At 37.9% G+C, this 17,748-nt stretch overlaps 1 protein-coding gene across 1 annotated transcript in view; it reads right to left on the reverse strand.

Moving 5' to 3' along the window:
* Positions 1-7,749: 7,749 nt before the first annotated feature.
* The window catches only part of LOC114028732, a 36,607-nt gene continuing 26,608 nt past the window's right edge, over positions 7,750-17,748 (reverse strand). Inside the window, exons 11-15 of the mRNA XM_027843008.1 lie at positions 17,191-17,715; positions 14,545-14,681; positions 13,339-13,510; positions 12,685-12,782; positions 7,750-7,830 (exon numbers count right to left, since the gene is read on the reverse strand). Of these exons, the coding sequence (XP_027698809.1) occupies positions 7,750-7,830; positions 12,685-12,782; positions 13,339-13,510; positions 14,545-14,681; positions 17,191-17,715 (1,013 nt within the window). The remainder of the gene's footprint in view (positions 7,831-12,684; positions 12,783-13,338; positions 13,511-14,544; positions 14,682-17,190; positions 17,716-17,748) is intronic.

Here is a 17,748-nt window from a genome sequence, read left to right on the forward strand (position 1 = left end):
ATTTTCCCCCTCATAATCTTGATTCTATGATAAACCAGTTTAAATAGATATTGTTCCCAATTCCCTCAGCCACTTTTCCTATTGAAGCTCATGCCTTATCAAACCTTAACCCTAGGCTATTTCCCCCCACCCCTATCATCTACTTTTATATTTCTACTCAAGAGTTTCTGAATGCTTATGGAGGAAGTCAGTCAATAAACATTTATTAAGAGCCTACTATGTGCCAGGCACTGTGCTAAGCCCGGGGGCGGAGGGGGGGGGGATACAAAGAAAGGCAAAAAATAGACCTTAACCTCAAGGGGCTTACAATCTAATTTGGGAAAACAGTATACGAAAGGAAGCAGAAAAGGGGGGAGACTAAAAAGGTTTATGGGGTGAGGGATGAGAGGGAAGTTGAGAGGAGGTCAGCTGGGTGGGAAATGAAGAGATAGCCATTCTGGGCGCCCTCATTAAATGATGGTTCTGGGAGGAGCTCTCTACCTCTCATTCAGAGAGTCCTGCGGCAGAGGGTGCTGATGAGATGAGAGTTCTAGGGATGGTGTGATCTGTTAAAATGAAGATGTTCCTTAGGCATGATGGAGAAATCCAAAGGAGAGCAGAACAATAGAACTTTATTTTAAAATGTATAGAATGCAAAGAATACAATAGAACTTTATTTTAAAATGTAAAAGCCATTCATAGGTCTAAGGTGGGACAGCCCTGCCCTAGACCAATAAAAGAGCCACAGAATTTAAAAAATAAACACAGCAACTGGGGACCTCTGAGCCACAGAGCTGTATTATTGGGGCTATTGTCTGTATGGCCTATTTGCAGAGATAGACATTTGGAAAATGTGCTTTATGATCATTGTAAGTTAGGACAAGGTCTCTTACCCAGGAGACTTAGCCCTGAACCAGAGAGTTGTTGAAAGCAAATTACGAACCTAGATCTACTCTCTTACCGTCGGTCTGGGAGACAGAGCTCCTTAGACATGAGTTCTAGAGGCTTCTGTCAGTTCTAAACTATGGGTCTCTGATCTTTCTGAAAGTACACAATAATACCCCAACTAAGGAGTGGGCCTAAGCCTGAAGCTGGAGGAGGAAGAACCTATGGCTTGCCCACTGAGGAGTGAGTCCAGCTGAACAACCTATCCAGCATAGACACCATATCCAATAGTCAGCACTGAGAGGACTTTTTGAAAAGTATAAGGGGATCTTAGTGTTCCAGAGTTGTGGGTCACCTTGGCCATATTTGTTCCATACACATGTGGCTCATTATGATTATACTTTAAATTTGTGCCTACTTTCCCTATCAAAATAATGGATATTTATGAAAGAGTGCACCCCAGGTACATGGGGGGAGGGGGAGAGAGGGAGTTTGTAATTATTTTTTCTTACTGTGTATTGTAGTCAGGCTCTAACACCTGCAGCTCAGGTTAATGAGCCACTCACAAGTCACTTAACATTTAAAGAGGTTTATTCTTCACTAATACAGCTTCTCTGGTCACAGCCTCCTTCATCTCTATATGGAAAAGTCTGGTCAGTAAATCATCAAGGTATAGGGACTTGTGCGGCTTCAAGCACACACTAAGTCTGAGATGGCTTCTTGTGGCTGGAATCTTATATGCACCCACACCAGAAATCTGAGTCAAGAAAACTGGGACCATCAGAAAAGATGCATCAAGAAAATAAATGCTGACATTGTGTGATGACTGACTTTGATAGACTTAGCTCTTCTTAGCAATACAAGGATCTAAAACAATTCCAAAAGCCTCATGATAGAAAATGCTATCCACATCCAGAAAAAGAACTATGGAGTCTGAATGCAGATGGAAGCATACTATTTGCTCTCTTTTTTTGTTTGTTTGTTTCTTCTTTCTCGTGGTTCCTCCCATTGGTTCTAATTCTTCACATGACATGTGAAAATATGTTTAATATGAATGTATATGTAGAGCCTATATCAGATTGCACGCCGTCTTGGGGAGGGGAAAGGAAGAGTTGAAAGTGGAACTTCTGCAGGTGAGAAAACACGAAGTGAACCAGGAGGTTAAACAAGCATGGGCCAAATATAAGAGTGAATGAAGGAAAGAAGGGAGAGGAACCACGGCCCCCAGAGGTGGTAGGGGGTAGATATCAGGCTGGAGTGGATGTCTTGCATCCAAGAGGCTGCCTGTAGTATTCTTCAAGTGCTCAAAGGATAAATTCTATGCAAAGTTTTCGGGGAATAGGAAGAGAGCTATGGAGAGTAAGCTGGTATCCCGGGAATGATGGTGACACACCCAGCAATCATGTATACTCCACTCTAACCCACAGAGTTCCCTACTTGAATTAAGGCATTAAACTTCAAGGTAGGGCTGAGAATACTGCATAGCTAGAAAGCACACAGGCAAGTCCCCACAGTGAAGGGTTTCAATGCATAGTCTTCTTTGGTCACTTTTCTGGCTGGTCACACCCTGCATCATATTTTGTATCTCACATCCTGCATCCTGCTTGCTTCATCTGCCTCCAGCTCTCCTATCTGCCTCACCATCCACCCAAATGCTCTTGGGAGAGGACTCTGCCTGAGTGGGGGTGGGGAGGGGAGTAAAATGAGGCTGAAGCAGCATCCAGGGGATGAGGAGAGCGAGGAATAGGTATCCTTGTTGCATGACCATCTGTAGGTGGACAGCCAATAGTCTAGAAGACACAAATCTGATAAGCTGGTTTAATATGCAGGGCCCAAATAGAAGGAGCATTAAAAGTGATGTTAGAAAGGAGGAAAACAAAGAAAGAAACCAAGAGCCCCCTGATGCCATTATTTGCTTTTGACATACAGGATTATCTGATCTTGTTATTTCCTCAGAAGTTACCACTCTGATTCCAATTTTTTTTAGGAGGATCAGATGCTATTGAGGATCCAACTCTACGTATGTAAATATAAGTAACAACATTTTTGTAGGTAGAAACTTTCTGCTCTTGAGTTCAATAATTATACAAATGAATTTGCTTATAAGAGACTGACTTTACTCCAATTGTCATAAAAGTCTTGGGAGGATCCATAAGTAATTAATTCCAAAACAGTGCATAATAAAACATGTACCACAGGACACACGAAATAAACAGGTATTATTTCCACAATAGTAACAGACTTTGAATGAAGTTGACTTTTAAATTAAAGCAAAAATATTCTGTAAGTTATTTCCCTGTAAGAAATTTGATTGCAATGAAATTATTTTTTCCCCAGCTGAAGACATTTCTGATTTAGTTTCAGTAATTAAAAGAATAACAACTAGGTCCCTCAATCAGTTGTACCAATACCCAATTATTCTTACATCATTTTGAAACATTTAAGGACCTTATTCCATACAGACATATATCTAGTAATAGGCAGATGTCTAGGCCAAATAACTCAATTACTAAGTTGTTTAAGATATAGAAAGGAATATAAATTTTAGGCTGAATAGTTAAGATCTTAAACATACATTTTATTAGTGTATTTAGCTCAAATGTATCCCAGCCTTGGTCTGTGGTATAATGATTCACCTTTGTTTCACAAACTTTTTTTTCCTTTGTCTAATTATTCCCATATCATTCAGAAAGACTGTTCTGTTCCAAGTATTTAATCTTTCACATGACTATGCAAGAGTACTAATTTACCCAACTGTTTGGGATATGGGATGACTACACATTCAGACTGAAAACAGCAAGATTTCACATGATAGCATTGTGTTTACATCTTTTACTGACCACTTGCTTCGATTATAGAAATTTGCCTTTAAAAAAAGGAAAAGCAAGGATATGATTAGATAAAACATCACAGTTTTCCAACCATGCAGTATCAATTCCACCTCAGGAATAGTTAGGTAGGAAACATTCTTTTTCAAAAGAGTATAATGAGGAAACTGAGCCAGGAGGATCCCATCTTAGATTGAGGCTAAGACTGTCCTCTCAGCTTTTCCAGATGCAGAGCTCCACCTGTAACAGTCACATCTCTCAGAGTAGCTTGTGACATTTCTCTCAGATGGTGGATTATTGACTACTGATTATTATTAATAATCATACTTTGCCTATAAGAGACTTTTTTTTTTTGGTGAGGCAATGGGGGTTAAGTCACTTGCCCAGGATCACACAGCTAGTGTCAAGTGTCTAAGGTTGGATTTGAACTCAGGTCCTCCTAACTCCAGGGCTGGAGCTCTATCCACTACGCCATCTAGCTGCCCCTTGACTATTGATTATTGATGGATTTTTTATGATCCATCAGACAACTCAAAACACAATTCGTTATGGTCCCATAAGCTTTTACCTCAGATGGCAAGTTTCACCAATGAAAAATTGACCAGGACTCAAATCTCAAATTTAAACTTGTCCTCATGCAAAAGCCAATCACAAGAGATCATTTCTATATACTTGCAAATTCTCAGCAAACCAAGTTCCTTGTTTAGAAATTCCATAGCCCAAACAAGCTCTTTGGCAAGCTTACAAAATTAAGTAGGATCCAAAGGGACCCCAGAGAAGGTGCTTCCTATTCACCCCATCTACCCTTAGAGCTGCTGCCATGGGCTGTGCTTTTGACCAGCCCTGTGGACTGCTGACAAGCTGGGTGGAACCAATCAGGATGAGGCTTTGGACTCATCCCCCTCCTTTACACACACACACACACACACACACACACACGCACACACACACACACACAATCAATTACCAGCTTTAGGTTTTAGCATTAAAACAATAACCAACAATCTTACAATTTTCATTACGTGATAGCCAAATTGTTTTAGCTATAATACAAACAGTAAACTTCACATGACATCAATTGCATTTGCAGATCATATAAAAGTTACTGATAAAAGGATGGGCTGGCTTACCAAGTGCAGATGCTGACTGACTTCTTTACCTTGACCCATTCCCCTTCCCTGTCTCCCCATGGTTATAAAGGCTGCTCGAAGTTGCTTGTGCTGGACTTGGATGATACTCTCTTTTCCTAATCTGATCTGAGATGAGAGGGGTTAACACAAAAACTCCGGGGCTGTTGGCAGTCCCCGGTTCTAAGATACCCTCTTGACTTACGGGGGAGGAAAGTGGGGGAAGGGAATGACGAGATTGTAAGGAAGTTGTTTCAAAACTCCTTAATGACTAATCTCAAAACTTCCAGAAACTGCTAAGATATTTTTAGCTGCCCTAACTTTTTCACTTCTACATCCACCCTCTAAAACTTAGAGTGTGGCATTGTACCTTTCAAAACTACATTCACAAGACTAGTGCCCTTTCTGATGGTACTTGAAGCACAAACCATTGACTCTGTTTCTCTGAAAGCACCCATTTAAGGCCAATCCAAGAATGCAACAAACCTAGGAATGAACCTCGGAAATTCACTGTAGGTTTGAACATAATTGTTATCAATATCAAATTATTGCAACAAATTAGCTTGCAAATGGAAATTTAGTAGGCCTTCGTACACAGAAGATTTTGCAAAACATTTCTTTGTTAAAAATATTTCCTTTTCTAATAAAAAATAAAAAGCTTACAATTTATTCTGATGTTAAAAGGAATAATCATTAAACTTTCATGAAGTAAATGAGGTGAAGCCTTAAATATTGGAATTTATCAAAATCAAGTTGGTATAAAATATCTTTTAAGTAACACAAGTCCTCAAAGTGCCATAAGACTTTGCACAGGGTTGATAAGAATTTATGGCTAGATAGTTCCAAAAATCCTTGTCTTAGTTAACAACCTCATGATCTGACAGTACAATTCTTAATCTAACAACATCTAGATTATAAGAGAAATCGCATTTCTAATAACATAGGGGATATAATTGTTAACCAAATTACACAATATAAGAAAATTTAGAAATAAAACCAGACCATAAGCACATATCCTGTTTTTAAAACTTGAAATAAAACCAATTAATTACCAATCAGGAGGCATTGATTTAGTTGGATGAGCAAATCAGATCCGGATTCATACCCACTAAGGGTAGCATTTTAATTTCTAAGGCCCAAAACTCTTAGCACTTTAAAAGAAAAGATTATTATCCATAAATTCACATTTTTTTGAAGACATGTGGTGACAATTGCCAGCTCCAAATAACATTTTACTTCCTTGTGCTGGAGTTCCCTGTCCCTTTCATCTTTGAGATCTATCAGATCCCTAAGCATTCCAGCTCTCCATTCCCAATCGTCCCTAGAATTTCGAGCTGCATGTGTTAGAAATGCATATAAAGTTTTAAGTTAACAGCAGAGGGCACAGAGACCCTGAAACCAGGGTGCAGGGTGATGGGGGACTTGGGTGCCTGTGCTTGGATCCCAATTTCTCCCTGGCCTCAGAAACACTATCCCTGGCAGTTTTCCTCCAGCCCAAGGACCCTGTCTCTGGCAGTATGACTCTTGAGTGAGTCCAGTGAGGCAACTATCTCTCCCTGTTACAAGAACAAACTGACCTCTTTAGAATTTCCCTTATATGAACAACGACTATCTTGTACCAGCAGAACTATCAAGTACTGATGCCCACAGTTACTTATACAATCCTGAGGTCAAGCTATAGACGTCAATTCCTGAAACTATCTTGTTTGAGACAGACCAAAAACCACCCTTAGGAAACACCCCTCCCAGGTTTCCAGTAGAGAATGACATAGTTGTATGTTATCACCTAATTAGCATACTTGGCACATAATCCACTACTTTTCCTATATAAGCTTTAGCATCATTCCTGTTAGGTTGCAAGTTCCCTAAGGAGCTCTACCTACTATGACAGAATTCCTTAAGGACCTCTGCATGCTGTATAGCATAACAATAAATCTTTGCCACCTTGACTTAAAGAATGCTTGAGTCTGTGAATTCATTCCCGACAACCCAGTCTTGTACTCTGGTCCTTGAGAAGTCTAAATCTCTCAAACCACAACACAGGAACCCCTAAAGAAAGCCAGGCACAGAGGCTCACCTACCTGCTTCCCCCAACATCCCATGGAGGTGGAGAAGGAGCAACACAGGGTAAACCAGGGTGCAGGGAGAATAAAAGCCTACTCAAGTAGAGCAAGGTGCCTTTTCTTTAAGTTTTGGAGACCAAATTTCTTACTAAGCTTGTCTTGTTTAGAAATCCCCTTCAGGGGACAGCTAGGTGGCACAGTGGATAGTGCTCTGACTTTGCAGTCAGGAGGACCTGAGTTCAAATCTAGCCTCAGACACTTGACACTTACTGGCTGTATGACCCTGGGCAAGTCACTTAACCCCAACTGCCTCACCAAAAACAAAACAAACAAATAAAAGAAGGCCCCTTCACAAATCACTTTTCTAGATTACATCAAGGTCAGGAAGTGTTAACAATGGAACACTAGGCGTTTTTCCTTAAGATCTCCTTCACCAAATTTTCCATCCTAGCAGTCTCCTAGCAGTCTCTCTCAGCTCTTTTCAGCATCCCAAGACAAAGGAGAGAAAAAATGTGACCCACCCAGTGCAAGGATATCCCCTTATACAAGGGTCCACAGTCCAACTGACCACTCAAAAGTCAGTGAAGCTTCAGATGCTACGAACTTAATAGTTCATAGATTTCTATAGCAAAATTATAACTAAAAAAAACTGGCAGCAATATCCAACAATTGAGAAATATTTGAACAAATACCATGATACAACTAAGAAAGACATGTATTATGGAATGTATTGAAATTCATTTATTTAAATGAATACCAATACCAGATACCAATTTGGAAGAAGTAGTGAAACTTGCCTTTTGAGGTAAAAGCTTATGGGACCATAATGAATTGTGTTTTGAGTTGTCTGATGGATCATAAAAAAATCTATCCAGATGCCACTGGATGCCACAGTGTTTGGGCACTCCAGGGGTCTCGAAGCCAAGGAGACACCAGGAACAAAAAGGTCTGGGGAAAAGAACAAAGAAAAGGGTACTTAGCTCTGGTGGCTACGAGAAGGTCAGTGGAGTCCAATTAATATTTGGACTCCCGGGTCTTGGCACCATAAATGTTGAGGTCAGAGTTGGGAGAGTGGTTCAGGTGTGAAAGAATTCACTTAGAGTTCTCTTAGCCATTCATGGGTAGCTTTATTTAATGTGTCAGCAACACAGGTCTCCTTAGCAAGAAAGCCAAATGAGACCCTGATATTTGGGGGAGTTAAGCTTATAAAGAGTTTTTTTGGTAGTTTTAGGGGTTTTATGAGGCTTAAAGATAAGGACAGGGGCACACAGGATAAGGGGAAAAAAGCAATTCTTTTAGTACAAGTTAAGAAGAAGTTTTATGGTATTTCAAGATAAGGGGAAAGGGACTTTAGGAGGCTCTCAAACTCAGGAGGGGCCTCACAAAGTACTGGAAAAGCAACCCTTAATATTCTTTTTAACTGTTAGGGTATTGTTTATATCCACATCAAAAAGATGAAATGGAAGAAATACCAAATGATAAATTAAATTGAATATTAAATATATTAAAGGACACAAAAGGTAAATTTAATTCAGTTTTTAAAAAAAGAAAGAAGGAACAACTAGGGAAATTACAATTGTGACATTCCAAAATTACAAAGTTACATTAAATGACTTTCAAAACAACAATGGTATTGACAATAGTGATAGCTAGCATTTATATTACATAATACATATATAATTACATTTTATCCTCACAACAACCCTGAACAGTAGGTACTATTGTTATATCCATTTTACAGATGAGGAAACTGAGGCAGATAGGTTAAGTGGCTTCCCCCAGTGTCACAAGTAACAGAATAGATGAGGTTGAACAAAAATCAATAGAGAGTAAAAATTAATTTGAAGAATAGGCCCAAGCTATAATAGAAATGAAAAAGGAACTAATAGATATGCAGAATAGAATAACAGATTTGGAAGGAAAAGCAGAGAGTACAAACATTAGAAAAATTGGGATTCTCTAAGACACTGCAAAATGTTTTACAAATTAGATACTATATTTAAAGGAAAAATCTTTCCAGAATGACAAGATCTGGTATTATTCTTCAAAGAGAATGTTGACATATATGAAGAATTCAGTAGCTGGGGAAGGGAAAAGGAGAGAAAATAAATGCTTGTTATTTGAAAAAAATTAATTTTATTAAGAAAAAGTTTATGTGAAAATACATGTGAAGAAATCTAAACTATGAACAATCAGTACACATAACTGTTGAACCACAAAATTACAAAGACAAAAATTCTTCAAGTATGAAGAAAAAAATTAGATTACATTTTTAAAAAATATTTTTTTTGGCAATTTTTAACTTGGTAAACATCACCCAACATGAGTACTTCCATATGCCAAGAAGAGAAAGAGGAATGTACATGTGAAACCCAGTAAGAGATTATGTATTTAAAACTTAGAATTAAAGTAATAAGTGATTTCAAAAAATATGAAGGACACTACTAACATTGAACAAAAATACACAAAAGCATTTTAGAAAAGGATTGCAATCCCAAATTACACACCTTAGAAACAAGATTGTATTGAATGAAAAAAAAATTTAAACTATTTCAAAAACAGAAGTGAAAGAATTTAAAAGCAAAAATCAATAACTAAAGAAACTTGTACAAGTCGCAGACGAAGAATTCTAAATTAACGAAGTGACAAATACATAACAAAAATAATAATGTGTTTTGCCTGTGACTAATTGTAATTATGATTTGGGGAATGTGTATATGATATACAAATATGTGCATGCAGAAAGAATGGAAAAGAAAATATGTCCATAATATACATTCTTTTCGAGTGCACATGGAAGGCTAGCAGAAACTTATCACAAAGGATTAAACTATTGAGAAACTATACAAAAATTTTAAGAAGCAAAAATTGGGCAGGCTGTATAACAATAAAGACAGATGACAATTCAATAAAATTGAAATTATATTACAACATGAACAAAAGTTATACAATTATCAAGAATATAGTTTCTAATGCACTTAGCTAAGTAAACTCTTTTGTGGATAATTAGCATCTCATAAGCTATCTTCTTATATGACTAAAGCAGCACCAAACCACAACAAAGTGTAACAGAAATAAATCATTAAAATTTTAATTAAAAACAGCAATGCTCATGCAGCTGTGTTTTAACAGGCATGCTTATTCATTGCTAGTAGAATTGGGAACTTACAAGTTCGGAGGGCAAGATGTGGTAAAAGTTTAAAAAAAAATAAACATACCCTTTGAGTCACTATTTGCCTTGTTGAGTTATACTATGAAATTTTTTTCCAATTTATTGGTTTATAGATTTCTATAGCAAAATTATTTGTAACTGAAAAAAATTGGCAGCAATATCCAGCAATTGAGAAATGTTTGAACAAATATGATACAATTAAGAAAGACATAAATGGAATGTATCAAGACATTGAAAGAATGCATTAAAATTCATTTACTTAAGTACAAGTGATTGCAAAGCAAGTCAAATTAAATAAAGTGATATTAAATATTAAGAGTATAACAGATTATTTAATAAAAATAATAGAGATAGTAAAAAGCATTGAAGACTTTTGAGCAAGGGATTGTGCTTTAGGAAAATGACTGGCGGCTATGTATCAGATGGATTGGAGAGAGGAGAGATTAGAAGCAAGAAGTCTGTTGCAATAGTTTGGGAAAACTGAAGTGACTAAGACAGAGGCTTTGTGAGTGGAGAACTGGGGAGGAATAAGAGAGGTGTGTAGATAGAACAATACGACTTTGCAACGAATGGCTATGATGGAAAGTCAGTTGGTCAATAAACATTATTAAGCATTATATACCAGCACTGTGCTAAATGCTGGGAATACAAAGAAAAGAAAAGAAAAGAAAAAAAAAGAAAAGAAAGGAAAAGAAAAGAAAAGCTATAGTCCTTGCTCTCAAGGAGTTCACATTCTAATGATGTTGGATTACATGTGAAAAAAAAATTATACAGGAAAGTTGTAATCAGCGTGAATGAAAGGTAAACCCAGAAGGAATGTACTAGTGTATGTTAAGGGCAGGGGAAGGAGGAAAGGAGGGAGTGGTAATGGATGGGAAAAGGCCTTCCTGAAGAAAATGAGATTTGAGTTGAGTCTTAAAGGAAGCCAAAAACGTTAGGAGGTAGATGTGAGGACAGAGAGCATTCTAGGCACGGGGGATGACCAGTGAAAAGGCACAGAGTCAGAAGGAGTGTACTGTTCCAGGAATGGCAAGAAAGCCACTGTCATTGATCCTAGAGTTCATGTACGGAAGTATGGGCCAGGTTGTGAAGGGCTTTAAAAGCCAAAAAGAGGATTTTATATTTGATCCTGGAGGTAATAGGGAGCAATCGGGGTTTATTGAACAGAAGGATGTGCTTTAGGAAAAGCACTTTGGTGAATTAGTGGAAAATGGATTGGAGTGGATAAAGAATTAAGGCAAGGAGAACAACCAGAAGGCTATTGCAATAGGGCAAGTGAGAGGTCCCAAGGGCCTGCTCTAGGAAAGCAACTGTGTGAGTGGAGAAAAGGGGATGCACTAGCGATGTGAAGGTAGAAATAACAAGACGTAGCAACAAGTTAGATATGTGGGACGAGTGTATAAGAAGTCAAGGATGACACCAAATCTGTGAGTCTGGGTAAGACTGAGAGGAGATTGTTGTCCTAGATAGAACTAGAGAAGTTGAGTAGAGAGGACATCTGGGGGGAAAAGATGATGAGTTATGTTTTCTTCATGTTGAATATGAGATGTCTATAGAATATCCAGTTTGACATACCCAATAGGCAATTGGTGAGGGAAAATAGAAGAGGGCCAGGGACAGACCATTCATGCATGTGAACTCAATGAAGGTCTGACAAAGGAGACTGAGAAGGATTTGTCAGATTGCAGGAGAACCAGGAAAGAATAGTGTCATGGAAACCTCAAGAAGAAAGAGTATCCAGGAGAAAAGGGTATCAAAAGTGTCAAAAACTAAACAGTTCAAGACAGATAAAAGACAGATTAAGACAGATTGAGAAATGACCATTACTTTTGGCAATTAAGAAATCATTGGTAACTTAAGCAGGAAGAATCAAAGATGATTCCTAGGTTTTAAAGCTGAGTGATTGGAAGAATGATAGTGTACCCCAAAAAATGTGGAATTTGGGAGGCTAATGGGAAAGAAAGTGAACTATCTTTTGGACATGTAGATATCAATATCCTTTGACCAGGGGTGGGGAAACTGCAGCCTCAAGGCCACATGCAGTCCTCTAGATCTTCAAGTATGCCTTTTGACTGAGTCCAGGTTTTACAGAACAAATTCTTTTATTAAGGGGATTTATTCTGTGAAGTTTGAATTCAGTCAAAGGGCTGCACTTGAGGACCTAGAGGGCTACATGTGGCCTCAAGGCCATAGGTTCCGCACCCTTGCTTTAGCCTGAATCTAACTTTTGATGGTACGTTGGCTTGTGATTATGTCTAATTTATATTGTGCTAGAATGTAACATAGTTTGGACCAGCACTACAACAGATAAAACAAATGAAAATTGCCAGATGTGTAGTCTTGGACACTAGAACTTTTGTTTTCCTATTTTAATTTATATTTACTTGAAGCCACAGCTACACTGAAGGAGCTGTTTTAGAGATTCACTCAAAGGGCTTAGACAAAAACATACCTGATCAGTGGAATTTGATTAAATACTCTGGGTATGAGTGGTCATCAAAAAAGGTTACAAATATCTTTGGCATACCCACTGAGTCAACCAAGCTATCATATCTCCCTCCTCCTGGCTTTTCTGGAGGTAATGTTATTGACGAATGACCGTTAGAGTACTCTCCAGTAAGGACACGGACCTGGAACATATGCTTGGATCCTTGGTGGCTTTTTCCACAATAGTGGGAGGACAAATGAGCATCCACTGCAAAGTAGATCCCCTGGCCATACCGTCCATCTAGAAAAAATAAGGACTTGTTAACTAAATCTTAGATATAAAACAAAGGAGAAGCTAAATATCCCTTGCGACAGATGAATACAGGTTGCAGTAGGAACAATAGTAGCAACAATTCCTATTCCAATGTGATCTAGGATAGTTTTTCCTTAAAAGGTATTGAGATCATCCCCAAGACTTGGTTGGCATGGTGAATTAAAGTATTGGGCTTTTGACATCACTTACTGGTTACTGAGTGCAAAGCAAATGTGAAGAGCTCCTGGCGACCTGATGCTTGCCTGGTGGATCACAAGAGGTAACTCAGGCAAGGGAGACTTACTTAACTGAATCAACTACAGGGATCCTCAGTGCCCATCTTTATTAAATATCCTTCTCTGTGCTTGGCTAAGTAAATCATCTTTGAATGACCTACAAGTATTTCATTTTGTTCCATTATCACACCTAAACTACCAGGGGACAGGTGTAATCAAGTCAGCCCAGAACTCAGGAAAAATAAACCTGAATTTCAGTCATTTCAGTAGCATTAAGCCCTACCCTCTCTCAGCTGTGGCATACTCACTTTCCCTACAGGTGCTTTTTAGTCCATTTTCAATGATGGATGAGCAGTTCTGTGCTGGTGTTCCATGGAAGAGGAATTTCTCATTCTGTATTCCTGGGGGATTCTTTTTCTCCATCCAGTTCCGCTTGTAAATATAAGAGGTCCAGAGATATGGGTTTTGTATTCTTTCTATCTAAATATCAAAATCAAAGAGAGAGGACTAATTATCATTCAGATGAGATTAATATATATATTTTTCCATTTATCTTTTTTTAAAATTAACTTATTTATTTTTAGTTTTCGACATTCACTTCCACAAGATTTTGAGTTTTAAATTTTCTCCCCATCTCCTCCCTCCCCCACTCCAAAACGGCATGTGTTCTGAATACCCCTAATCTGCCCTCCCTTCTATCTTTCCCCCACTTCTCTTATCCCCTTCCCCTTCAATTTTCCTGTAGGGCAGGATAGATTTTTATACCCCATTTCCTGTATATCTTATTTCCCAGTTGCATGCAAAAACAATTTTTTTTTATCTTTTGTTTTTAAAATTTTGGGTTCCAGATTAATATATTTTTCTAGGTATATTTTGTTTTCATAACACCTTCATTTCCAAATGAGACTTAACTGAATGAGTAATTCCCAATGTAGACCACTAAAAGTTCCCATATCTATTTCTAGAGCTAGGAAGCTCTAGCATCTCTCCTTCTTTTAATAGTGATGGTCCTTTGAACCCTATGAAATGAGAGATTAGGAATGGGAGGTTAAATTTCATGTTGTCTTTTTTTCTAACTTTTGGTTATTTCATACATGAATATGGTGTAGTGGAAACAGCAGACATTGGACTGGGAGTCAGAAGACCTGGGTTCTAGACCTGGTTGTATTAGCTATATGATGCTGAGCAAGATGCTTCCTCTCTCAGGGCCTCAGTTTCTCCATTTGTTAAATAAAATGTTTGGATTAGATGATGTCTAAGATCCCTTCCAGCTACAGTCTAAACCCAGACATATTATCTTAAAGATTACTCATAACTAGCTTAGGAGAAAGGAAGTAGTGGGAAAAAGAGAGAAGGGAGATAATAATAAATGTGAAGGAGACAATAAAGAATTTTTTTTAGGGATAGTGGTCTTTATAATATGTCAACAATATTGTAATAATGTTATATTCAACAGTGTTTCCTTGGACATTGAGTTAATGAGCATAATCACTTATTCGTTAAACATAATTCACCTTAAGGATGGTACTCTTGTCCATGGAGTGCTTGAACTTCTTGGCTACTCTCTGGTACTCCACTAGATTTGGTGGGAGTTTCACAATCTTCACTGGGTCATCATTCATTGGTTCCCAATGCTCAGGGATGCTCATCTCTATTACAAAAGGTTGGAAATATCTTTAGAAACTTAAGTGAAATCTGTGAGTTTTCCTATTTCTTATATTGGGATGCTTTATTTTTTTCTTTTTCAATGCATTTATGTTCTGTTTTGTATTGGTAGTTTTCTGTATATGTAGTCTAACCTTGGCAATACCCACAGGAAGCAGAAAGACTTGGCTGATGGGACTAATTACCCAGATTCCCAACTCCTACCCAAATATTGACCCTAATCTTAAGTTTGAAGGAGTGGGAAGAAGAAACAGGAAGCCATCACAAGTATGAAGATGCAAGAGTGATGGCCCTCATGAGACCTCAGGGAGGACCCATAAGGAGCAACTGCCAGGAAGAGCTATTTCAAGCAGGCAGGGATTAAACCAAAATGAATAGCCATGATGATCCTGTGGGGTGATCCTGGGATGATAAGGGAGAAAGACTATGACATCCTTTTCTTTTTCCTCTTTCCCACTGTCCAGGAGGGGTGCCAAATGTATGGTGGGTTGTAAACTCACTTCATCCCTACCACGCTATTTGAAGACTGGAGAATCAGGAAACAAAGGGAAAGACTCAAAAAACTTTAGTCATTTTCCTAAATGACTTTTATTTTTACTTCTAAGCTGTTAAATGTGATTTAAAAAACAAAACTGTTGGCCAAGAAACACTGGAATTGCTTGTTGTATTTTATTTAATATTCAGATATAGATAAGGCCAAAAAGGAATTTCCCCTTTACTAGATAAACATCTGGTTCAATTGAACTGAACCGAGAGACTGGAACAGAAAAGGAAGATAAGGAGAGAGACTGGTATTGGACTTTCACAAACCCTTATAATAGTATCTAAGACCATTTGTTGTTGTTCAGTCATTTCAGTGTGTCTGACTCTTTGTGACCCCCACTTGGGGTTTTCTTGGCAAAGATGCTGGAGTGGTTTGCCATTTCCTTCCCCAGCTCATGTTATAGATGAAAAACTCAGGCAAACAGGGTTAAGTGACTTGCTCAGGTCATCCAGCTAGTAAATGTCCGAGGTCAGATTTGAACCCAGAAAGATGAATCTTCCTGACTTCAGTCCTGCCACTCTATCCACTATATCACCTAGTTGTCCAAATTCAAAACTAAGGTATTGTAAAATTGTTTTGTTTTTTGGTTTTTGGTTTTGTTTTGTTTCGTTGTTGGGTTGTTTAGAGTTTTTTTTAGGGAGGGGAGGGGTGGGAAGGAGACAACAAGCCAGAGGCAGTGTATAATTGAGAAGCAGAAGTCACCTTTTCAAGGAATATGACACAGGGCTTTCCTATCATACTTCAAAATCACTAATATCTGAGAAGAAAGAGAATATTGATTGCTCACATGCCTTAGACTAGCTCAACCATAGCAACCTAACCACATGATCAGTGCCTAACCTTGCTCATCAGTGCCCCTTGGGATATATACATATATATATATATGTGCATATGTCACATTTCCCTACTTGAATATGCTAATTACATTTCCCCCAGCACTTAGCACTGCATTCTACACACATTAGGTGCCTAATAAATGTTTGTTGAATTAAATATTGAGAATTTTCTAGAAATGGTCAGCTGCCATTTTGTTCCTAGGATCCAAGGAGAGAATGTTTTGTTATTGGAGCTACGTATTCCTATATTAAAGAAGGGAATGAAATAAACATATGGGATAGTTTATCCTCACATTTGGCTTTAAGATATTTATCTGCTTTTCTTTATTACTTAGAAGAGTTTTATTTCCTTCTGAGTTCGGGAAGCAGTGTGCCCTTGTTTGGCCCTATATATAGTATGCACTTAATAAATGTTTGTTCAATTGAGTGGCCACATTTGTTTCTGAACTCTTAACAACTTAAAGGCTAGAGTATCTTTTTCATTGTTCCTTTTTTAGCCAGTTAACTGAATCTTGGGAAAGGGGAAATGAAAAGCACATTAGACACCTTTGTTCAGAGTTCTGATAAAAAAAAAATTAAGTGGGAGAAAAAATTAAAAATTATTAACATGACCTTCCTGTCTGTTAGTAATTGGTAAAGTACAAATGTAGAAATCTATAGTATTATTAGTTACAGTTTTATTTAACATTTCAGAGAATGTCCTGGGGGTGGTATCATTTAGATATTTGAGGGAAAGTGTTCAAATACAAAGTATTAGTAAAAATAAAATAGAGGCTAGAATGATTGGCTAAAGTGCCTTTTGGATTATCAGTGGACTTCAAATATTTATGTTTCTCCCATTATCAGCAATTAGGAAATTGACTAGATAGAGCACCCCAGTGAAAAAATAGTGCAGAACAAGGTTGAGTAACACCTCAAATTTCCAATTTTCTAAGTTCCATAAACATCATCCAAGATTCATATTAACAATTTATGTCAATGACCACCTCTTGCTCCTATTTAAGAGAAATTATTGAGGATGAATATGGGAAGGAATGAGAGCTTAAAGAAAAGGATAAATCCAAGTAAACCCCCAATAAGTGAGAAATGAAAATTAAAGGGAAGGGAGAACTCACCCCATATGTAGATTTCCCGCTTTATTTTAAAGATTGTCCCTGTGTCTGGCACCAAACCTTTTCTCTTCTTCAAGTTGACCTGGGTTCTTCTGGAATCCAAGATGATTTCAATGTTCTCTTCTTCCTTCCTATATGCTGTTTCCAGCTTTAGGTTTATGGTTTTGTCGAATGGGGAAAGACCTGTGTTCCCAATGTCATACTTCCACTGAACCACTGATTTCAGGGCTTCTGCTCTTTCTGTGTCCTGAGCTTCCTGGATGAGAGTTTGGACAGCAGTGGCAGCTTTCTTCACATCTTCCTGAAAGCCCTGGATCTTTAAGAGGTTTCCATGACGATGCAGATTGAGAGGGAAATAGTACCCTTGATCCAAGACCTCTTGAAGACAGTCTTCACTGAAAGTGACTATTTTATCACTGTTGAATGTTTCACTGTAAAACCCATTCATAAAGTCCTCAAAAGCTTCTTGAAATTTGGCTAAATTCATCTCCCTACCTAATACCTGAACCAGTCCTAGTGGAGAGTTACCTGAGAACAGAGATAAGAGATTTGTAATGAGTC

Source organism: Vombatus ursinus, unplaced genomic scaffold, assembly GCF_900497805.2.
Source record: "Vombatus ursinus unplaced genomic scaffold, bare-nosed wombat genome assembly UNPS02014894.1, whole genome shotgun sequence".
In the NCBI taxonomy this organism is placed as follows: domain Eukaryota; kingdom Metazoa; phylum Chordata; class Mammalia; order Diprotodontia; family Vombatidae; genus Vombatus; species Vombatus ursinus.